Source organism: Ricinus communis, chromosome 5 (genome assembly GCF_019578655.1).
Source record: "Ricinus communis isolate WT05 ecotype wild-type chromosome 5, ASM1957865v1, whole genome shotgun sequence".
NCBI classification, from domain to species: Eukaryota; Viridiplantae; Streptophyta; class Magnoliopsida; order Malpighiales; family Euphorbiaceae; genus Ricinus; species Ricinus communis.
This window is the reverse complement of record NC_063260.1, coordinates 336,316-360,595: the sequence shown is the minus strand read 5'-3', so window position 1 is coordinate 360,595 and position 24,280 is coordinate 336,316. Positions and strand designations below refer to the sequence as shown.

Sequence of the window (24,280 nt, the reverse complement as noted above, 5' to 3'; positions counted from 1 at the left end):
TAAAATTTTCTTAATTTAATATTATATTTTAATATTAATTTCAATTTTAATTTCTTATGCAATTATTAATTAAATTTACTGATATGTCGTGAATTCTGGCAACAAAAAAAAAAGAATCGGCATTCTTATAACTCTAGTATATTTTTATTTTAAGTATATGAAATTAATAAAACTCTAAGATTTAAGAAGAAAAATAAATAAATTTTATGTAGTTAAATAATAATATTTTACTCATGGGATGAGTCAACAGTTCTAATATCGATTGAATTATTTTTATTGTTACCGAAATTTACGTCATGTGAGTAAATTTAATTAATGATTTTATTTAAAAATTAATATTAAATCAATAATAAAATATAGAGTTGAAATCAAAATATTTTAAAACTATCGATAACAACTACTTTTTGTTAGTAATTGAACCCAATATAGTGAACACAGATCCAAATAAATTGCAAGCTTTGATGCCTGGGAATACATTTAAGACACAGGATAACAATTTTAAAATTTTAATAATGGGAATAAATAGTTATTTAATCCTCTAAATTTGTAAGTAATTCTACAATTGGCTTAATATTAAATTTCTTTAAGCTAACTAGCCCATAATTTTTTACAAACATAAATAATTTTTTATGAAAATAAAAATTATAAAATATACGCATATATCATATTAATATATATACATTTATTTGATATTATTAATAATAAATTGAGCTATATAAATTATATTACTTAAATTTGAATAAATATTTTTAAAATAATGTGTCTCTTTCATATCATATTCTAAATTTCAAAAATTTATATGTGTATCTTGTATTTATGTATGCTCTTCTTAGTTTGATGCTAAATTAGCTTCCGTTTACCGATTACTGATTGCTAAATATAAATAAAACTAAAATAGAAAAAAATATGAGTTTTACTAGTGTATTATCGTAGTATTTTATTATTTAATTATAAAAAATTAAATAATATTATTTTAAATTATCTATTTATTTTGTATTTTATTTTATATTTATTTTAAATCTTTTAATTATCAAGTGTTACTGATTAAATATTAAAAATTGATAATAATTTTTAATAAATAAATTTAATTGACAAATAACTAAGTATTATATATAACTAACTAATTAAGTATTTTATTATATTAATAAATTATTAAAATTAAAATATTATTGCTATAAATTTATATAACATCATACTTCTATAATATATTAAAAAAAATTAATTCCTCTTAATTTTATTATGCAACCACCTTTTCTTCTTTATGACTAAAGGCAAAGTTTGACGTGGCTTGGGCTTACATCAGCAAAGGATTTTATGTAAAGAAAACAGTGTCAAATTATTATAATTCTTTTTAAAAGAGAAAACTATAAGTGCATAGCTATCTTCTTTCTCATCTTTTATTTTCTTTTCTTAGTCTTTATCTCAATTCTATACAAACAGAGAGAAAAGAAAGAAAGAAGTGGCACAGGTAATATAAAGTTATTACATAACTAAGATCGGTGCAATTGACACATACTGTCTTTCATCGAGATTTTGTGGCAGGTCAGAGGTTGGGTTGTCCGAAAAGCCAATCATTTCAATTTTTTTTCATTTTACCTGAAAAATTTGACGGCGGATGAATAATATCCGGAATAACTATTTATGATACTATGCAATTTATTGAATAACGGGCAAATGAGCCTTTCGACTATAGAAAATTATTTTGTATAACTGAACGATTTGCTCTTTTTTTAATTTGAAAAAAAAATTATAAATAGTTACTAATAGAGTTGAAAATCATTCAATTCTTTTAAAGACATATCGATATGATTCAAACTCGATAAGTATAAAATACTAAAAAAATAGTAATAATTTAAAATTAAAACTATATAATTCAAGTTCGAAACGAAACTAAAATTAAATCAATACAAAATGAAAACCGTTAGAATTAAAATATGATTTGAACTAGAAATTATTCAAATTCGATCACAACACGCTCCTCATATTTCCAAACTTAATATTGAGACTGAAATAAGTAGTTGGTGGTGGAAAGAGATGTTGGGGAATTGATCTTCTAAACCCAACCCTACAAAGATAAAATGGGGAAGCAGAATCCACCCACCAAATCATGGCTTCTTGGATGTTTGACAAAGCTATGGAGTCTGGATAGTCGGTGGTGGTATAATAGCAATTTCTCATTCCAATATCACAAACTTATTTAGAAGCCAAAAAACAACAAAAGAATACCCATAATAATAAGCTCTTTCAAGACTTTGATTGGCCACTTTGAATGTAGCAGCACCCACTACCATTAAGGTCTATCAATATTCAATAACCATATACATAATGAATTATTATTATTATGGAATTTGTTTTGTTGTTTTAATAAATAAGAACTATGATGAATTTACTCTCACCATAGATTGCATATCTCAATTTAAGTAAGATATGGAGATTGAATTCCTATATTTTATGAGGAGGAGGGGCACTTTTCTATTGATTTCATAGATGGAGCCAAAGCATGTAGTTGGGTTTCACATGGTCCACTCATTGGATTAAGATGAGGAGCACCAAAATTATATCATAAATGGCTTAAGAATTGCCTTCGATAGCATCCCTTTCTTTGTTCTCCTCACCCTATCTTCTTCATGGCCCTAAATCCCAATCCTCATAATGTCTTTTTCTTTTTTCCTTTTTTCTATTTATTTATCACCTCTTTTCTTCTTTTCCTTTTTCTATTTTTTTTACCACAAGCCAAAGCAATTTCTTGTTCCATCTAGGAAAAGATAGATTGAAGAGTTTTTCATGCAAGTTTGGTCCTCCATGATACTCTATAAAAAGAAAAAGAAACAAACTCTTTATGCACATATAAAATTATGTGAAATACATACCACATTTTTAATCTTTTAATAGTATATTATGATCTCTTTAAGATTTGATTTAATATCTTTTGTCAAAATAATATATTAATATAATATGAAAAAACTAATTTACTCTTATAAAAGAAATTACTATGACACTTTTACATTATGTTAAAACTACTGTCATCTTCCATCAAATTAAAATTACTATATATCAAATTTATACAATTTAAAAAGGATGATTTATGAAAATTTTGTTATACGTCCGGAATAAACTATAATATGTGATAATTCAATTATAAATTTTAAAATAATTATATATTTAATACTATTTATGAAGCCTAATAAAATATCTGTAATTATTTTTTTTATTGTTCAAATTTTATTTACTGAAAATATATATTTATAAAATTAAAGAATTACAATAATTTAACATTGATCTAAAAGATCTGTATTGAATGTTATATATAAAATTTATGAAGAAAGACATTTCTAACTTTATTGTTTAATATTTTAATCATGAAATTAAATTTACCGACTTATTAAATTTTTATTTGATTTTTAAAATATATCATAACAAACTTATCATGCTTATCTTATTTTATAAGATTTACAATTACTTATTAAATGTTCATTATAATTTATTTCACTGAAGTTCTTATTATAATTGTTTATAAGAAATTAAAACACTATAGTAAATCTTTATTACAGTTTCTTTTGTTATGTTAATGCATTTTTACTGTTAATAATAAAAAATTTAGAAAGATTAATATTAGTTCAAAAAATTGAAAGATATATTAGTATATTATATCATTACTAATAGAAAAAGTAGTATTATATAATTTAAAAATAGTTTTAAAATATTAAAAAGTAATATGCTTTAACTAATAGAATATTTTTTAAAATTTTGAAAAAAGAATAAATAGTATATTAAACCCATCGTAAATATATTATTGAAAAATAGAAAATCACATAACATCAAGAAGGTCATAGTAATTTAACCAATTTCTTTTGGTTTTTTTCTTTTATATAGAATAAGGAAATACTTCATTAATAAGAGAACATAGTGCAATCAGCAAATAAACTTGAAGAAACACAAGGGACAGAGTCCACCCAAGTGCATATACCATAGACATTAATAATGAATTAGCCTAGAAATTTGACAAAAAAGTTTTTAAAAAATTGATCTATTAAATTAAAAAGAACAGCTTAGATCCGACAACAGTTTTATTTATTTTTAAATAGTCCGATAGATTAGGTCTAAGTAACCCTTGGCTTGAATTTGCAGATAATTCTGCAAACTGCGACATGGCCCTCAACTTCAGGTCCAACCATGTGGCCCAAGTTTGATAGGCTCTTTTCATGCTGCTGTTCCCGAACGTGATTTAGCCCAGCACTTAAGGTCTAGCAACCAAGATCACTGAAGGAAGCTTCTATAGTAACTGGGGAAAAAACATGAATCACAACGGCTTCTAAATTAACTGGGGAAACAAAAACGAAAATCAAAACTGTTCAGGTTCAGGGAGCAATGACCTAGTGTCATGTCTTCTGCAGCAACTCTTACAATGATTTGGCATCTTCACCTATATTATCTAATGGAAAGCAGTTGAATTCTAAAATACTTGGGACTATAATGCGCGGATCTTTCCTCCATAGCCGTAATAGTTTAAAAGCCCTTCATCCTGCCTCCAGTTATCTTTCACTTTTACTTCTATCTGTTTGAACAGTGAATTGCAGTCAGGTTAAATATCTTCTTTAACCCAAAAACAATAACTACCATGCTTGATAAGCGGAGTAACAATGCGAATACAAATGATTATGTAGGATATTGCACCTCCAAATAAACTTTCTTCTGCAAGAAATCTTCGATATCTAGCCGAGAAGCTGTTGCAAGTAATTTCAGGGCTCTCCCTTCCTGCAGAGATTGAGGGCAGGTGAACTGAGAAGACCATGCTAAACACTGATTGAATGCTTGTGTGCATGTATGGACATGCATACTGACAATGCATACTTTGTGGTCTAAGAATAAATTGACTTTTTTTCAGGATCTTTATTCTGTTCCCATCTGTATTACCATTTCCAAAGATCCACTGGTGTTGCAGAATTCATCAGTAATTAAAGATCATACTTACTTTTCCAATGATGATGATCTTCTGAGAGTTTTTCTCAACAACAATCTCCATTTGTATAAAATCTTTTGCCGTTGGCCTACTTTTGTAACTCACCACATTGACCTATAGGATTCATGCAAAAAAAGCGTGCTTCTTGTTTAGGCGTAAACTAAATAAGTACTCTGTGTTCTTATATGATGGCACAAACTAGAAGCCTATCTCGAGTTACTATACCTGACATGCATAAGGAACTTCATTACGAAATTGCATAAAGATCTTTTCTCTTACAATTTCGGCCACAAAAAATCTTTCCGGGTGTTCGCTGACAATGTCCTGAAAGCTCATAAACAACAAAAATGCAAAAAGTTAAACCTTACAAGTAGCACATGATCTCCTAGATTCACTGGAAGACCAAATAAATTTATATTAATAAGATGATACATGGGTTAGAATGGAACGGAAAACTGAAAATTAGTTAACGATATGGGCTAAATGACTTTAACTATTTATTTAACTAGAATAAATTCCTCTCGCAAGACACAAAATTGTAAATTCAAACTTGATCACAGAAAGGGTCCCATAACAATCTCCTGCAGTATGATGCTACTGCACATTTCCTGTTCATTATTCAGTGTCGCTGCTCGATCCTTTCCTTTTAAATTCTAGTTGAAAGAAATATAAGCCTTGGGCATCTTAGGCTCATGTCATAATGAGTCGATGGCTTTATGCAAATATGATTAAGCATAAGATTAAGGATAGTTTTTTAACTATAATTTCAAACCAGCCCGATCTTTAACCTAGTCAATTCGGAGGGTCAAGGATCAAAGGTTCAACAGAATGGAACTAGGACTTGAGCATAACTAAATTAAAGTCATTATTAAATATTGCATAAAATTTATAAAACTAGTAATTTTTTAACAAAAGTGCAAATGATATAAAATATGCTTGATTAAACATAATTCATGACATCTATAAGTAATGACACAAATTTTATTAAATTCCAATAAATGAAAAGAACTTCAACATAAACAATATTGCAATGCTTTCTTATAACTCTAACTTTTATATACTTAAGGCATAACTCTACCCATTTCAAAAATAATAAAATTTGTCATCAAATCTAGAATACTTAAAATAAATAAACACAATGTTTCTCTTGGTGTAAAATAATGTTGAGCTTCACAAACAAAAGAGATGATATGGAGCTAATTAATATAAATTCTGTATTGATAATAATTTAGAAGATAATTGGGAAAAGTATCTCATAACAATCACAGTAGCTCGATGGAGAAGTCCCTATTTAACCTTAATGAGGTACTAGGTTCAAACCCCACGAACCTCAATAAATTTTTGCCCTGCCCAACCCGGCCATTGGACTGGTTTCCGTTTTTCGGTTGAACCAGCTGAGCGGGTTTGGCTCTGGTAACTGTGATTTTTAATTCAAAACAGCAAGCAACATGAATACATTTATGTATTTCTCTTGAAGATCTGTGATTGATTTTTTTTTTTTTGAAAGAGATGAGTCAAATTTTGAATCAAAATATTGAATATTAGTTGTTGATATTTGTACTTTGCTTGGCTTTGCTGTTCATAGTGATTGAAAGGTAATATTAATGTTCAAATTTTATTCTAAAATTGCAATATGCTTATTTAATTTATCTTTGCCAGATTAACCATGATAATCTTAGATGTACATGTGTATGTGATCTTAATGCAGGCTTATTTGTTGAATCACAGATTACCAAATCCAGCAAAACATACATATTACATGGGCCACTCATGTCTTGTGCAAAACCTCCTTAATGAGTCAAGATTGTTTCATGTTCAAAATCTAAATTTTCAAAAACCCATCATGAGACTAGAACCAAGTCTTCATAGTCTCCAACAATAGTTGATTGATGTTGCCTATGTATGTAGTCTTCTATCAAGGGGATTACCCAAAGAATATAATTGAAAAATTCAAAAGATCACTGTGAAAAAAATTAGCATAATAATCATTTGGAATGCAGTTGACCCGACTTCAGCTCAAATATCCATCAAATAGGCAAGGTGTAGTTTTCTAGCAGCTCATATGTGATATACCATCTGAAATTCAGACACATGAATTGCTAAAAACAATATGTCTTTAATCTGGTGCTAGCTGAAGAATGACGAATCAGTGTGATCATCTCTCATAGAAGCAATGGAAATGAAATGAAATGTAGAGCAACATATGCCATGCCTTATTAGTGTCATGTGGGTTTTCTGTTAGTACTTATCCTCTTTTTTCCTTTAGTCCCCAATTACTCACACTAATAGGTAGACCCTCCACAAGGTACAAATGGCATTTAATAATGATAGAAACTACTAGATTTGTGAACATATGTGTTCCTAAAATTAGGACAGTAATAGAAAAAGGAATGCTCTCAGTACCTTTGGATAGTAAGCTGGCCCAAATGGCAGTTTTGACAGTATCCAGTCCTTGATATCTTCCACTCCATGTCCATATTTTGCACTCACAGGTATGACCTCATCAACGTCTGTGAATTTCTCATACCACTGCAAAGAATGCAATAAAGTTATTGAAAGAAGCAACAAAACTATGATATAATCTTTGAGGAGCACAAATAACTTTATGACGTCGAAGATGAGATTATTAAGTTTTCTTATCTTTACCAAACAACCACAATAACTTTCCACAACCATATAAGTCAAATGGTTTTGGTTGCATGTGTAAAGTTGTAATCTACATGAATCATGCAACAGACTACAAACAAATAATTATGTGTTTCCAACTAGAAAACTGACCAAAAACCTGCCCATATGCTGCCCCTCATTGCGTTTAAGAAAAGCATCGGTCCTAGTATCAAAATGAACCATTGCAACTAATGTTAGACTAAATTTTGATTCACAATTCCATAAAATGACTGGCTGGCATTTAACTGTCAGGTGCCTCTACCAGGAAATTGGGGAAGAGATTTGTTCATTAAGCAACAGCTTGCGGAAAAATGTGTGCTGCCATTTGATTTAGTTATTAACATAGTATTAACCAACTATCAATGTGTTAAACCACCAGAGTATTAAACAAAAGAGCATCATCTCCTACAGTTATACAAGTATAAAAGAAGTATTAACCATTGAGTTCTGACCTCAAGTTTCTTCGCAATTTCACCAGGTTTTATCAGGTCTTTCTTATTCAATACAAGCAATATAGGCGGCTTGTCTTTAAGGCTTCCTACACCTTCTTCCAACACCTCGTCAATCTAGAATCAAGAAATAGAATGTAAAAGGAAAAATATATGTGGCAAAAAATTCCACAAACAACAAAGTATACCTTTTCAGGCACTTTACATGCATCAACAATTACTAGAACACAGTCTGCATTAATGGCAGCATTGCGGACATTCTTCATCATCATAGAATCCAACTTGTGCATTTGCTTCTGAATAACACCAGGTGTATCATAAAGTACCATCTACAAGCGAATCTTTAAGTTAAGCCACTGTAGATGTGTTTAAATATCACACCACGCCATTGGATAGAGGGATGGAGACAGAGAGAAACAGCACACTAAAAAGCAGTACTATAGTTTTACTAACAGTTCAGCTGTACAAAATAGGGTCTTCAGCATATAAAATTTTCAGGCATTGGATTCCCATTCACATTTAAATGTAAGAAATTTCTGAGGCAACTATGTGTTAAAATGCAACATACGAACGGTTACATATATTAAATAAAACAAAAAGCATAATTAAGAAAAAGAAAATCAAACCTGGTAGTCAGGGCCAGAACATATACCAAGAATCCGATGCCTAGTAGTCTGAGGTTTGTCAGTAACAATGGACAACTTTTGGCCAATCATTTGATTCGATAGAGTACTCTTTCCAACATTTGGCTTCCCAACCACAGCCACATAACCTGCAATTTTGTCACCAATTCACTATCAAGAAACGTTTTCGAATTCACCAACAGAAACGAGGGAGAAAGAGCTAACCGCTTCGATGATTAGGGTCAGAAGCATAGTCAAGCTCTTCCAATTCGTAGTCGTCGAGTAACGCCATGTTCCTCTCTGGCTTCACACTCAGTGACAATGTATTCGTCTCTTCTTCTTCTTCTTCTTCTTCTTCTTCATCATCATCATCAAATTCTCCTTCGCTGACCAAAATATGCTGCTGCTTCTTCTGCAGCTGCTGATCATTTGACAAAAAGAAGACTGTATTTGTATTGTTCTTCACTTGAAATCCAAATTCACTTCTTCTTCTTCTGCTTGTTCTTATTCTTCTTCTAAACAGGTTTGTAGTAGAACAACTACGAGACAGGTATGACGACGTGGAGATTTTCAATTTGTTTGGAGGCAGAATTGGAGATAATCTTAAAGCTAGCTCCATTATAGGAGCTTGCTTCTTCAATGTCCTTGCGGATAGCTCCATTGCACTTCTTTACTGTCGTCATCATCTTTCAAATATGTACTCGCTAGACATTTTTACTCTAGGATAATCTTCCCCTCACCCACTGCGATGTCGTTTCAGTCGTGCGACATCAGTTCCCTGTATTTTCCCCGCGGGTCCGCTATTTGTCATGTAATGGGCCGGGTGGGTTGAAGGCTTTAAGTTTAAGACACCTCAACTAGTTCGCACTCCTTTTCCAATTTTACTATTGTACCCAAATATAAATAAATGTAGTCATTTACATTTTCTTTTTATTTAGAAAAAAGCAATACATCATTTTACATTTTTTAAAAACATTCTTAAAACTAAGTTTCACACACACAAATACAAATAATCTGTAGGAGATCAAACATCTTTCTAATGATTTTGCTGTTTCAATTTTGTTACCGGTCAAGCAAACGAAGCTGCTAACTGAATATGCAAATCAGGATCTTTTCGTTATAATTCTAGTTGTCCTGCCTAGTAGCTTGCTCAAAGTTCTTATAGATGAAACTCATTTCTGATTATTAGAAAAAAAAAAAAAAAAAAAAAATTCTCTGGTTAACTTGTTTTTGAAAGATTTCATTAAAAAATAAGTAATAAAACTAATTGGCCTCAAGCCACAATGGAACAGCACCCAAAAACCAGATGTGCCTGGACAGGTTCACAGCTGCCAATAGCACAATGCAAGATGCTATCATTACACTGCAAAACAGTATCCAAAGTAGCCCTAAGCTTGAGACCAGACTACCATAGAACACCTTTTCTTTTTTGTCCTGAATTTTCCTTTGTCTATAAAGATTTGCAAGGTCACAGAAATTTTGAATAATGGCTTAAATAAATGCAGAGTGCTTTAGTAGACCTAACACTCTGTTACTTATGCATATGCACATTCTATAGCCTTCGACCTGCAAACTATTTAGAAAATTATTTTAAAGGGCCTGGTCATCAATTCAAAAATCAAAATCCATTGCCTCCAGGATGCCAGCAATGGTGGATATGATGACCCTGTTAACATTGTTATTATACCCTGTCCTGCCGACAGGAAATTGCAACTAGAAAAAGAAAGACCTTGCTATTAACATGGTGGCATGTACAACCTTTTATTTTCCTTTGCTTCTACAAAATGGCATCAGACTTCTGAATGACTTTGTGAAATCACTTAGCTCCATCACCATGCTCAGGAGCAAGAGAATCACTAGAGGAAGATGATCCTTTGGTTGCTGGAAGGTAAGACCACGCTAAAGCAGCAGTGCCAAGGGTAACCACAGTAGCAATTGAGCCCCAAACCCATCGCTGCCTTCCTTTCCTGACCTGCCTATTACGCCGAGCCATCTCTACACAAACATTAAGCACAAGTGTTAAGAGGATAAAAATACATGTAAAGATTACATATTAATAAAACAAAAAGAATATACACATATATTCATGTTATCGTCCCAAAAAATAGCATCACCATCTCCACAGATATATGTTTGTTTAAACACTCGACACCGCAAATTGCCTTTCCTAATAAGAATAACACCAGTTTTTAAGCACATATGTACAGCAATCCTTACTAAAGCAGTAAGAAATTGAACAAAGATAAAGTTGAAGCAATTGTGGTGGTAACATAGAAACTACATGTTCCTTATTTAAAAACTACTTGCCAATTTGGCAGGAAAATTCACATAGGTTAACCCCATCTGATCTGTATATGGGACCAACCCATGAGATTAGGTGTATGTGCACCCACTGTAGGCAGGTATTTTCCTTAACAAAAGAGTCTTGATATTATTGTCCAGTCAGAAATCATATTTATGGGCAATGACTAAGTATTTTCTTTTAAAGAATTTTGATATTATTATCCAGTTAGAATTCAAATTTAATGAAACCTCCACACCAACACCATCATTCCCTTTCACTAGGTCTGGCATACTATATATACTTTCATTTTTCAAGAGGTTTTTAGTAATTTACATTTACTTCTCTTTGACTTCCTCTTGCAAATTTATATTCAGCCTTTCATATCATTTTGAAAAGTTGCAGCATCAACCTCAGCCAAGAACTCACTCCAATGCGCTAAATGTCCAGTACCCACCATTAACATTAAAGCTTTTTAATTAATTCATGCAAATGTATAAATCAGCTCATAAGATATCTAGATGATAAATCAACAACGAGAAGAGCGAGAGAACCAACAAAAATTAGCAAAGAAACCAGATAATAGGATACGGAAATCTCACCTACTGCTTCTTGGTTCCTCTGAGACATTTCCCGATTCATGGCCTCATAATAATGAAGCCGGTCCACCAATCGAGCAATCTCAAAGTTCTTAGCCTCAATCTGAGCTTCCTTCTCCATCTCCGCCTCAGCTTTAGCCATTCCCCTTCCGATAGAATCTGATACAAACCTAGCAAGGTAAACCTGCTGGCACAGCTCTTCTGCGGGATCAGTATCCAGGGACAGCTCCCCCTCTGGATCAGCAAAGGGAAATGCAGGGAGAGTCAATCCCACAAGGGCTAATTGTTCCCTCATCCTCTGCCAGTGATTTTGCGCATTATTCAGTGTTTCCTCTGCTTGCTTTCGCTTCTCTATTTCCACCAATAGACTCAACCTCATTTCACGCAATTCTGCTTCAATGTCACGGAAAGAAGACTGTTGCCCACTCTCAGAAGAAAGCTCTAAATATAGTGAAAAACACAAATAAGCTTGCTAATTCTTCTACGAAGCTATTAAGAAAAATGACCATAATCTATCTGCCGTATCTCAACAGGAGGTGTATGCACATGCAGGATCAATATATATGCACTCTCAAATAGTGATGGGAGAACATATAAGTCCTCTAGTAAAAATGAGATACTTCATGCAAACATTGGAACATTAAAGCAAGACAAGGCACCAGGATATGGAAGCAAAATAGAAAAGACAGGCATGCTACAGAAACTTGTGCAGCAACTATATAGTCCAAAAAGACAAATAAACAATAAAGAATACACAAGGAAATATGGCAATAAAACTCAAATACCTTCCCAAGCATCATAAAATTCTCCCACTGGTGTTGTTGCAGCAAGCTTTATAGAACTTTCCACCCCACAGTTGTCCTCACCATCAGTATTACTAGTGTAACTCATTGATTCCTGTGGGTCAAAGAAATCCTCAGACTCACCATCTCTTTCCGAATTCAAGGAAACAAGTTTTGTCACATCATTTTCATTGGCCCAGCCTTTCCTCGCAATTCTGCTTTCAAATTCCCCATTACTATCTCCTAATTCACTGCAACAAAGACCATTCATATGCTCCTTTACACTAGAGGCCTCAAAGGAATCGTCTGGAAACTCTTGTTTTTGGGGACTATCCCGGACGCCATTTGATTGTCTCTCTTCAACAGAATTGGCAATGGAAAAAGTAACAGAATGACCTTCTGTTGAATTGACAACTTCGTTTTCTGCATTTGTTGCTCTCCCATTAATCTTTTCCTCATCCAAGTTTTTCCTTCGAGAAGCCACATCATCCTCAGAGAAGCTCTTTAAAAGGCGTGGACCACGTCGCTTGTGGTTAATGATATATGGTGAAGGAGGAAATGAAGAAGGTGAATCAGGGAGTGGGGTTGCTTCAGGAGTGGCATAGAGTGCCGGTGATATTTGAGGACGACTAACTTTCCTCTCTGTGCTTGCTATACTATTCCTCCTCTCCAGGTTTGATTTAGGCACAGGCTTCGATTTTGGAGGTAACTTTGGTTTTGTAACAGGGTTGGAACTAGGAACAGACTTGTCGGCAGATTTAGAAGTTCCAGGTTCTAACAACCTATCTAGAGCTATGGCAGTAAATGTTGGCATGGCTCTGCATTATCAAACAGCGACAAGCTATGTGAAAATAGCTCACAAACATGAGACTTGAGAGAATAAAAAATAAAATAAAATAAAATAAATTACTTCATCAGAGTTATAACCAAGCAGTTCTTTTGGAATTGGGGAGAAGGATTTTTAACTGGTGTCGGTGACCCCAAACAAAGCTTTTATTTTACTGAATCCAAATTAATAAATAAAAACAAACAGGTTAAGAAAATACAGAGACTAGAGCCATCTTATGAAACCGGCAGAGCTAGTGAACATAAAAATAGAAAGTACCTATCACTGCACAATAGACTGAAACCACCAAACCAAAATCCAAAACCACAGTACTTGCTAAGCTATAAAACCATATTATCAAAACAACATTCAGTTCCAAAATTATGATTTCTCATATGAAGAACCGAGTATTGATATTAATGAGCCTTTATGTTCCGAAACTTAAAAACATTACCTAGAACGTAGAACATAAAACATCATGTTTCATTAAATTGATCATGTAATCAGAGAAAAATATGACAAAATTAATTCCTAATTGATAAACTACATATTGAATCTTCCAAGGGGCCTACCGTTCCATGTCTAAACAAAACTACAATAGAAAAGCATCAACAGGTTAATAAGCGAAACCCTAAATTTAACGAAATCCTACAAATTTTATCAGAACCCTGATATCCTACAATTTTGTAACAGTCAATTCTTAATCAGCAACCAAACAGAGGTCAGCATGATAATAGCTTTTGTTTTTCTAAATAAGGGATTTAAAATTAAGAACGTTAGGTAATAGATAAAGAGACATAGTTACCTTAATAAACGGAATAGCAGGAGGAGGAAAAGAAAAACCCTAACGAACAAACGGAGAGAGTTTTGAAGAAAGAAAGATCAGAGAAGCGTAATGAAATAATAATCATTGAAAGAGGAAGAGTAACTGCAGCATCATAATTATGATTTTCTTTTCTTTCTTTTTTTTCTTTCTTTTTCCTGTATCCTTTCTTTTTATGGATTGGAGTTCACGACTCTTCCCTGTCCTGACCTGACCTTGAAGAACAAGGCAGAAAATGAATAAAAATAAAAAGATAATTTTTAAAGAGAGAGAGAACCGTTGGGTTGGGGTTTGTTTGGCCAACGCTTTTTATCGCAGCAGCGACCTCCTCTCGCTGCTCAGCGGTAAACCCACGCCCAGTCCAATTCCCATTCCCCTCTCTTCTCTCCGCAAATATTTGAATCTTTCTCCTGTTTCCTCTATTTTTATAAAAGGAAAAAAAGACAAAAAAAAAAAAAGATAATAATTATAATAATAATAAGAGCAAGTTACTATTTCTCCCCCAGGTTTACACGTTATTATACTTTTATCCTTGTTTCTTATAAATGAGATTTTAGTCCTTCATCTTCAAAATATATTCATATTTTACACCAATAAACTTAATTTGATGATAAATATATATTTTAATTTAGATAAAATTTTAAATTCAGATTTTATAAATTAGATATATATTTTTTATTTATATTTTTAGATAAATAAAATTATAGTGATCTACTTATTAATTTTTAAGAAGTAAGATTATTATTAATATTTAAAGATGAAAATGTTTTTTAACATAAAAATTAAAGAATGAAGTATATCCTCTTTCTATTCAAATTAAAACCTTTTCTTTCTAATTTCAAGTTATTGATACTCATAAATAATATTTTTCATTAATCATTATAAATATTTTCACACGCAACTGATTTTTATTTTTTTTATTTTGAAAATGTAACTTTTATGAAAATTTTAACAATCTTAATTTTAAAAAAAAGTGATAAAAAAATTAATTAATTAAAATATTTAAATTTTATAATCCATAAATAAATCAAAAATAGACTGTTAAATTGAAATAAAAAAATAATTTAGTAAAGAAATTAAAGTGGACGGAAGATGAAGGATGGAAGTGTAACTAAAATTAAAATTAGGATAGAAATCGTAATTTGCTTCGAAAAAAAAAAAAGAAACTATCATATCCTCGCCTTTTTTTATTTAATCTGATCTAGGGCACACGTATGTGTCCACGTCTTAAATATTTTGGTGTCTTAATTTGACCGGGCCCGGATTTTAAAGAGAGAGGAAAGAGCTTTTTCGACATTTACTACAATTCGAAAGTGATATCTACACGACTGATCTAACGGTCCTCCAAAGAGTTTGGAGTTGTTTTGTTCACATGTTTCGTGAGTAAAGCGGTGCCGCGTGTATGCTACTAGAAATTCTTTCGGACATAATTTCATTTTTGACAAAGAAAATTCTTTTATTTTTTTCAAACAAAAGAAAAAGATATTTTGACACCTACTAATAAGCTTGACATATTGCTATAGTAATTTTAATGCACATCCATATATAATTCTAATAATGACATAATTTATTATATTATCGAATTAGTAATATTATATAATATAATTAATATATCACTTAATTAACAATGATAATCCTAGCTTAAAAAATAAAATATAAATAACAACTTAACTAATATATTTATTTTTTGAATTAAAAAAGATTTGATTTGATTGCTAGAAATACTATTCGGTTTCTACAAGCTCTTTGATAAAATAAAATAAAAAAAATTGAATTAAATTGGATCACATAATATTATGAGCTTTCACTTATTATCAGATAGGATTGCAAACAGACTAAATTAAGTTGAGCTTTCACTTTTTAAGCCTGGTTAGGAGTTGGCTAGGGTTTCTTAAGCAGGCTTGATTTCAAATTTAGGCTTAGAATGAGTTCCATCTGCTAAGTTTGTGTTCAATTCGATTTTATTTAGTTTGTGAATAAATATAGTTGTTTGTTTTAATTTAATAAAATCATATATATATATATATATATATATATTATTAATTTTTATAAAAAAATTTATATCAATAAAACAAAAATAACTAAAATTTATTTAAACGAAATAGATAACCATATATTTATTGAACACATCCAATAAAAAGTATACTTATTCAGTTAATCAATCTCAATCAATTTTTTTTCTTGCAACTAAATAAAGACATAATACATAACATAAAATTATAAAGTGAGAAGCTCTCAATTTTCAAGGTTGTCAAAATGAGCCAAAGTATCTAATGAGGCAAAAAAAAAAAAAATGCAGTAACATTTGTATTGATTGAACTTTTTTGATGAGGGTAAGAAATAATTTAATCAATATAAATACAAAAATTGATAAATAATACTATATATTACTATATAATTTATTTATTTATAAATAACATAATAAACTAAGTTTAACTATAACAAATTTACTAAAATAAATATCTTTTAAATAAATTGACATCCTAAGATCATTTTAATATAATATTTATTTAATAATATAATAATTTTAATATTGAGACAGTAACGTCATTAAAATATGGATGCAATTACAAGATTCAAGGGTGTGTCATGCTCATGATATGCTGATTTAGAAGTTGTTGAAGCTCTTCGGACAACGATAAAAATGGTTACAGCGGCCATATCGTAGCTGCCTTTTCTTTCGTTTGTGCTGTCAGAATTTGTTTACTATTGTAACTGTATGGGCTTGCATCTTGTTTTGTCGGATCATGATCTTTAGGCTTCTCTTTGAGTTGTAGGCCTCTTCAAATGAAATTTAATTGATAAAAGAACCATTTAAATTCAGATTTCATTATTATACCCAGGTGGAAAATAACCCTAAATAAAGATTCATGTCAAAATAGGGCACACAAAATATACATATATATATAATTCTGTATTTTAGTCTGGTCAATTAGACTATGTATAGAATACCCTTTTTTATTTTTTACATCTGTATATACTAATTTACCATTAAACGTACACATATAATATAAATATATAATTATATCTTTCTTTTAATTATTTAAGTATGGAAAAAATACAGAATATAGATTACTCCTCCAATAGTTTGCCAGCAGTGCACCGGAATAGCCAAGGATTATCCGGAGCAAATTATAAAAAATAAGACAAAATATACCATGTTCACATCCTGTTGTTTCATCAAACAAATAAATACTAAATTCAATTTTACCCCTAAACTTATGGCATAAGTTTAATTTGGCCCCTTTTTTACCATATCCCCTAAAATCTGTGCATTCAAACTCGGTGTCTTAGAATACAAATGTTGACGGAGAGAATGAACTGTGAACCTCAAGAGTGAGTAAATAAGTAACAGCTGCTCGATTATTTGTAGTGAATGACTGGCACATTTGAGCTCGCATCCCACGTCCCTCCCTCCTTCACATACTCTATGTACCTTGTCAGCTCCGGTCTTGCTGTGGTTTTCTTCTTCCGGCGAGAATCAAAAAGACTAAGAAGTGGGTGACTCTTGTTACTCTTTCTTGCTGCTGCAGGCTTCACTTTAGGGTCACTAGGGAAGGCCAATTCTGAAGGTAATTTGTTGGAGACATGAAATCTTCGGAGCCCAGATGGGAGGGTTTTAGACCTCTTCAAGTTTCCCTCCAAAAGACCAATGGCAGACTCATCAGCCAATAACCTTTCATACCCATGATAGCTTCTTCTTGTGCTCAATGCTCTCAACATGGTTTTATATATAATTTGATGATAATTGCAGAGATTGAACTCCTTGCAAGACTGACTGTGTAAACTGCTTCAGTACTTGTCAATGAGAGATACAGAGAGAGATTTGATGAGGATGATGGATGCCAAGAGAAGAATTTATATAGTGGTAGCAGCCTTTGTCCATTAATAAATCGGTCAATTATTGTGCTGCTACATATTTTATTCTTTCATTTTGTTAATTTTCAAATAATAGTCCAGTTTATTGTATAGTAGGAAACAAAGAAGGAAGCTACATTGGACCACCCAAAGAGCAAATATTTCGTATACAGATTTTCATAATTTTAAAACCCATGTGGAAAATAAGCCTACAAATCAAGATGCATGTGACAATGGCATATAATATTATATGAGGGCAATAATTAAACCCTCGCAATGGTCAGTCTTAGGTCTGGATATTCATGCTTTCAAACTTTTGAGTCAAATTAAGTCCAAGTCAAAACTAATATTATAATTTTATTTGATTAGAATCCATGGTAAGAGAGTTTGGATTGGGAACGAAGGCTCTGCATAATTTCATGATCTTCTATTGGACTATATATTTGCATAATCTATTCCCTCATACACTTTTTGTTTTGTTAAGTCTTGGTAACATTGGGTTTTCTTTGATAAATTCTTCTATTGATATGTTATCTCTTATTCAAAAAGATACACACTCCTGTAACTACTCCAACAGCATTTTATTTCATCAGTTGACATCACTGAGTATTCTCTTGACAACACATTGCTCTTTCTTTTCTTAAAGTAGCTAATATCAACAATATAATCATCATGTTAATATAAAAAGGAAAGATAAAGTAATCTTTTACTGTATATATATATTCAATTCAACTGATAACTACTTCTATTGAAATGGAATATTTAATTTCCTGATAGGCAGCTTTTAATCTAGAGTTCTATAGCTCGGATGTCCAGGGGCTGGTTTCATTTTGAAGAAACATGTGCTCTTGATGAGGAGTGTGAAGTGGTTGATATATAAAGCTTGGAATGAGGGCAATCTCAATCCACATGGCTCCATTTGGAGATGCATTAGCCTTTGTGCCTCTTCTTAAAAGAGCTTTCGAATTTCTTGTTGTATTATATTGGTCATTGTAGCAACAACATAATAATGTTATGCTTGGAAGACGTAATGCGTGCACTAAAAATTGTCGAATGGTTCGAAATCTGGAATTCTTTTGTCCAAATTTGATATATGTCTCATCTATATACTGAATCGATAGATGAGTGACACATATTTATTGGTTTTAAATAATAAAGTATGTGTCAATCAATTTATACCAAAATGTAAAACACTCATACACACATGTCACTCTTTTATTAGTTATGGTGTATACACTAAGTCTAGGTAAGAATCTCTCTCGAAATTTATTTGCGGAAACTCCATAAGTCAATTTCGACTTGTTGCTCTAAGTCTTGTGTTAACAGCGAGCAGACTATTGATCCTAAATTAAGTTTTCAGTCGCCTTAGAAGATGGTTTACTAGCCGGGGATAATTGCTATTTTAACAAAGGAAGTTGGAGTTCTGTGTTTTTATACAAGATATTTTAGATAGATTTAATCTATCATATTATCTGTATATGATTCTATTAATTAATTATTGTATTTTTCTTGATTTATTTATTACCATTAATAATTCATAATTAAAATCAATAAAAATATATATATATATATAAAAAAAAAAGAATAAAACCACACATATCACATTGCAATTGCTTTGGTACGCAACTTAAAACTTTTTTGTTTTATATTAGTCTTAAAAAAATTAATTTTGTAGCTCAGGAATTAGGTAATGTGGTATTGTAATTTCCACTGCGGATAGATATTCTTTGTGGCTCCATAACCTTTTTAATGATCAAATCGAATCCTATAGGTTGAATCGATCAACAAACCAGATTCAGTTTCTTAAAGCAGTATTATTAACAACCATTTGATTTTAGCATTATTTTTACTATTATTATTTGCTATCTTTTATAATTAGCCGAATTCTTGTAATTTTAATTAACAACTTTAACCTTTATAAACTTTTAGATAAAGCAAACTGAGTACTATTAGATATCAAGCTATAAATATTATAACTTTTTCATTTTCTTTTATTTGAAGTAAAATTTGTTTGTTCCGTTGAGAATTAAAACAAAAAAAAAAAGGAAATTAGAAAGAAAATAGGAAAGAACAATTGATTTAAACACATTATAGATATTAACATTAGAAAATTAACTCAAAGTAAATAAAATCTGTTTAATTCAAGAGCAAATAAATGAGATAATAAAAGTATCTTTTAGCTTAACTAAGATTTCGAAACCAAGTTTTCTACTACTCTTAAAAATTTGAAAAATTCTTGCCTTGATATGGTGTATGTCCCTGCCTATACACCAAACCGTTAGATTATTGACACATATTTATTAGTTTTAAATGATAAAATATGTATCAATCATTCAATACTAAAGTGTAAAACACTCATACATACGTGTTACTCTCCTATTAATTGTGGTGTATATATTGTAAGAGGTGCTTTAGATAAAAATAAATAACAGCTGCTCCATCATTTGTAGTAAATGACTGGCACATTTGAGCTCACATCCCACATCCCTCCCTCCTTCACATACTCTAAATACCTTGTAAGCTCCGGTCTTGCTGTGGTTTTCTTCTTCCGGCGAGAATCAAAAAGACTAAGAAGTGGGTGACTCTTGTTACTCTTTCTTGCTGCTGCAGGCTTCACTTTAGGGTCACTAGGGAAGGCCAATTCTGAAGGTAATTTAGTGGAGACATGAAATCTTCGGAGCCCAGATGGGAGGGTTTTAGACCTCTTCAAGTTTCCCTCTAAAAGACCAATGGCAGACTCATCAGCCACTAACCTTTCATACCCATGATAGCTTCTTCTTGTGCTCAATGCTCTCAACATGGTTCTATGTATAATTTGAGGATAATAACAGAAACTGAATTCCTCGCAAGACTGACTATGTGAACTGCTCTATCACTTGTCAGTAACAGAGAGGAATTTGATGAGGATGATGGATTCCAAAAGAAGAATTTATATAGTGGTAGCAGCCTTTGTCCATTAATAAATCGGTCAATTATTGTGTTGCTGAATATTTTATTCTTTCATTTTGTTAATTTTCAAATAATATCGTCAAGTTTATTGTGTAGTAGGAAACAAAGAAGGAAGCTACATTGGACCACCCAAAGAGCAAATATTTTGCATTCAGATTTTCATAAATTTAAAACCCATGTGGAAAATAAGCCTACAAATCAAGATGCATGTGACAATAGCATATAATATATTATATGAGGGCAATAATTAAACCCTTGCAATGTCGGTCTTAGGTCACCATAAACATGCTTTCAAACTTTTTGAGTCAATTAAGTCCACATCAAAACTAATTTAATTTTCTTCCATTAGAATCCATGGTAAGAGAGTTTGGATTGAGAACGAAGGCTCTCCATAACTTCGTAATCTTTTATTGAAAAATCATTCTTTTTATACAAAAATGTAAAAGCCTATATTTGCATAGTTTATTTCGTCATACATTACATTTCTTTTTTCTTTTGTTAAGGTTTTTGTAACGTGAAATTTTCTTTGATAAATTTCTTTACTGATATATTATCTCTTAATTAAAGAACGACACTCCTGTAACTACTCCAACAGCATGAGCACTTTATTCCATTAATTGACATCATTGAGTATTCTTAGGCTTGCCAATACATTGCTCTTCTTTCTTTCTTTTTTTTTCTTTTTTTTTTTTTTTGTTTTTGTTTTTAAGATGTCATGATATAGCAACTTGGGCACTAGGGATAGACTCATAAAATGTGTTCAAGTTGATTCTTAATCATGATTTTTAAGTTTTTCTAACACATGAGCCAATATTTAAAAAAATTCGATTCGATTCAATTCGGAGGCATAAATCTCGTTTGTATAAATAGTTATATCATGTATAATAAATTTAATATAAATAAAGTAGCTAATATCAACAATATTATCATGTTAATGTAAAAGGAAAAACATAGTAAAGTTTTATTGTATATATGTTCAACTATAACTACTTTTATCTACGGAGAAGAAGTATTACAATGTCCATACAATAAATATGATTTATTTAGTATTTAAATACTTCTATAAGGTGGAAAGATTCAATTAATAGCTCAGTTGTCAAATTTTGACGAAACATTATGTTTTGAAATATATATTTCCGTGCGTAATTTTTAGTCTGGATTTTATTTTGGATTATATAGATCTATTCTGATAGTACTTGTCAAAAATTATAATGGTTTCAGCAGAAGGTGAAGGGGCCAGTTTCATGATGAAGAAATCTGGGCTCTTGATGAGGAGTGTGGGGAAGTGATTTATAAAGCTTGAAATGAGGGCAAATTAATTTACATGGCTCCATTTAGAGATGTATTAGCTCTTGTGCCTTTTCTTAAAAGAGCTCTTGAGTTGCTTGGTGTATTATGTTGGTCTTTATGGCAACAACATAAGAATGTTGTGCTTGGAAAACATAAGAATGCGTGCACCAAATATTGTTGAATGGTCAAGAGTTTATTTGCAGAGATTCCATAAGGCAATTGTGGCTTGTTGCTCTAAGCCTTTATGTTAATAGTGACCAGACTGTTGGTTCTTAAATTAAGGTCTTCGGTGGCCTTGGTTAAGTTGAATGTTGGTGCTAGTTTTAATAAGGATATTATAATATGTATGCTGCAGTAGCTGTTATATAACAGTCAGTAATTAATAAAGATAATTATCTAAGTAATTAACTACTCATACTAATGATTTAACTCGTATCGATTCAACCGATTGAATTAATGATAAAATCATTCGCTGATTCAGTTTTTAAAACGGTAATATTAAAGAAATCAAATTGATACAATTCATTTATAGTAAGTACTATGTTCACCATAACATTTGATTTTAGCATTATTTCTTCTTATTATTATTTGCTATATTGTATAATTACCCATAATATGGTGGTTTAATTATGAAATATCTAGATAGATAGGTGAACTCTAAAACAATCACTCTTTTGTTAATGTAAAATGAATAAGGGTATTATTGACCAAATAAAATAATAAATTGAGCTATAGAAATGTTCCAAATACAAAATTTATTTTATTTGAATTGAATTCTATAGTTTCTATTAAATATATCGAACATAGAAATTCATTTGTAAATGTAATAAATTTTTTGATAGATTTCAATCAAACACAATGTTAGATATCAAAGTAAAAATATTGTATCACATTAAGCAACGATCTCGTTGTTTTAATTTAGAATAATAATTGGTGTTGAGAATAAAAAAAGGAACTGAGAAAGAAAATAAAAAAGAACAATCCATTTTAATACAACATAGATATTAACACTAGAGAATGAAACTCAAAGAGTAAGTAAGTAAATAACAGCTGCTTAATCATTTGTAGTAAATGACTGGCACATTTGAATTCACATCCCACATCCCTCCCTCCTTCACATACTCTATGTACCTTGTCAGCTCAGGTCTAGCTGTGGTTTTCTTCTTCCGACGAGAATCAAACAGACTAAGAAGTGGGTGACTCTTGCTACTCTTTCTTGCAGCTGCAGGCTTCACTTTAGGGTCACTAGGAAAGGCCAATTCTGAAGGTAATTCAGCGGAGACGTGAAATCTCCGAAGCCCAGATGGGAGGGTTTTAGACCTCTTCAAGTCTCCCTCTAAAAGACCAATGGCAGAGTACTCGTCAGCTACTAATCTTTCATACCCATGATAGCTTCTTCTTGTGCTCAATGCCCTCAACATGGTTTCGTAAATAATTTGAGGAGAAACAACAGAAATTTGAATTTCTAGCAAGATTGTGTATGTAATTCTTCTTCACTTAATGAGTAAGAGAAACAAAGAGATAAGTGGATGATGGGTGCCAAACCAAGAAAGAAGAATTTATCTGAGGTTCTTGGTGCTTCTTCAATTATTGTAATGCTATTTTATTCTATTAATTTGTATTGATTTAAGAATATTATTTTCTAATTCGGTGAGAAGAAAACAAAAGAAGGGGGTTACAGTGGGGTTTCTCCCTTCATTTTCAGCCACCGGATGAATAAATTTTATATTTACAAAATGAGCCAAAAGAAACATGTGACAAAAGTTACATATTTTACATGAAGAATCATATGCATTGAAAGTCTTGAGTCAATCGTGTCCGTGTTTTAGTCAGTAAAGAACTAAATCATTTGTAACAACTTTTGGAAGCATACGCAGTGTAAATATAATATTTATATTTTATTAAATATAAGTCTAATTTTAAAATATCGACTCTTATAATTAAGTCTAATGTTAAACGTTTAAAATATACAAATAATTTTTTTTATTTATATTATATATATCACAATTTTATTTAAATTTATTTTTTATAAAAAATTTTAAATATACATTAATCGCTTAAAATAGTTATTCAAAGGTAAGAAAACCAAAGTATTAGCAAACACTAAATATCATTTTAGTATATGATTTATGCTTCTATTTAAAATAGATCAATTGAGTTAAAATATAAAATA

At 31.1% G+C, this 24,280-nt stretch overlaps 5 protein-coding genes across 6 annotated transcripts; all 5 read right to left on the bottom strand.

Annotated features, from left to right (window-relative positions):
- Nucleotides 1-4,011: 4,011 nt before the first annotated feature.
- On the bottom strand, nucleotides 4,012-10,133 carry LOC8273370 (GTPase ERA-like, chloroplastic). Of its 2 annotated transcripts, XR_001535391.3 has the most exons (10): nucleotides 8,925-10,133; nucleotides 8,703-8,848; nucleotides 8,265-8,405; nucleotides 8,080-8,193; nucleotides 7,364-7,489; nucleotides 5,186-5,284; nucleotides 4,973-5,074; nucleotides 4,675-4,755; nucleotides 4,374-4,555; nucleotides 4,012-4,282 (listed from the first exon to the last, which is right to left on the bottom strand). XR_001535391.3 is itself a non-coding variant. In XM_002521502.4 (9 exons), the coding sequence occupies exons 1-9, from the start codon at nucleotides 9,358-9,360 to the stop codon at nucleotides 4,469-4,471; spliced, it is 1,332 nt and encodes a 443-aa protein (XP_002521548.1). In that variant the 5' UTR covers nucleotides 9,361-10,133; the 3' UTR covers nucleotides 4,050-4,468. The 2 variants fall into 2 exon arrangements, 1 of the variants encoding a protein (XP_002521548.1); XM_002521502.4 differs by having other exon boundaries at nucleotides 4,050-4,555.
- A 151-nt stretch (nucleotides 10,134-10,284) lies between these two features.
- Nucleotides 10,285-14,415, bottom strand: LOC8273371. The gene is made up of 4 exons (XM_002521503.4): nucleotides 13,993-14,415; nucleotides 12,365-13,179; nucleotides 11,583-12,020; nucleotides 10,285-10,694 (listed from the first exon to the last, which is right to left on the bottom strand). The coding sequence occupies exons 2-4, from the start codon at nucleotides 13,173-13,175 to the stop codon at nucleotides 10,516-10,518; spliced, it is 1,428 nt and encodes a 475-aa protein (XP_002521549.1). The 5' UTR covers nucleotides 13,176-13,179; nucleotides 13,993-14,415; the 3' UTR covers nucleotides 10,285-10,515.
- A 2,606-nt stretch (nucleotides 14,416-17,021) lies between these two features.
- Nucleotides 17,022-17,862, bottom strand: LOC8273372. The gene has a single exon (XM_015720753.2). The coding sequence runs from the start codon at nucleotides 17,731-17,733 to the stop codon at nucleotides 17,374-17,376; it is 360 nt and encodes a 119-aa protein (XP_015576239.2). The 5' UTR covers nucleotides 17,734-17,862; the 3' UTR covers nucleotides 17,022-17,373.
- Nucleotides 17,863-20,072: 2,210 nt separating this feature from the next.
- Nucleotides 20,073-20,779, bottom strand: LOC8273373. The gene has a single exon (XM_002521505.4). It carries the CDS (start codon nucleotides 20,666-20,668, stop codon nucleotides 20,309-20,311), a length of 360 nt encoding a protein of 119 aa, XP_002521551.1. The 5' UTR covers nucleotides 20,669-20,779; the 3' UTR covers nucleotides 20,073-20,308.
- A 2,296-nt stretch (nucleotides 20,780-23,075) lies between these two features.
- On the bottom strand, nucleotides 23,076-23,714 carry LOC8273374. Its single transcript, XM_002521506.4, has one exon. The coding sequence runs from the start codon at nucleotides 23,526-23,528 to the stop codon at nucleotides 23,166-23,168; it is 363 nt and encodes a 120-aa protein (XP_002521552.1). The 5' UTR covers nucleotides 23,529-23,714; the 3' UTR covers nucleotides 23,076-23,165.
- Nucleotides 23,715-24,280: the final 566 nt, after the last annotated feature.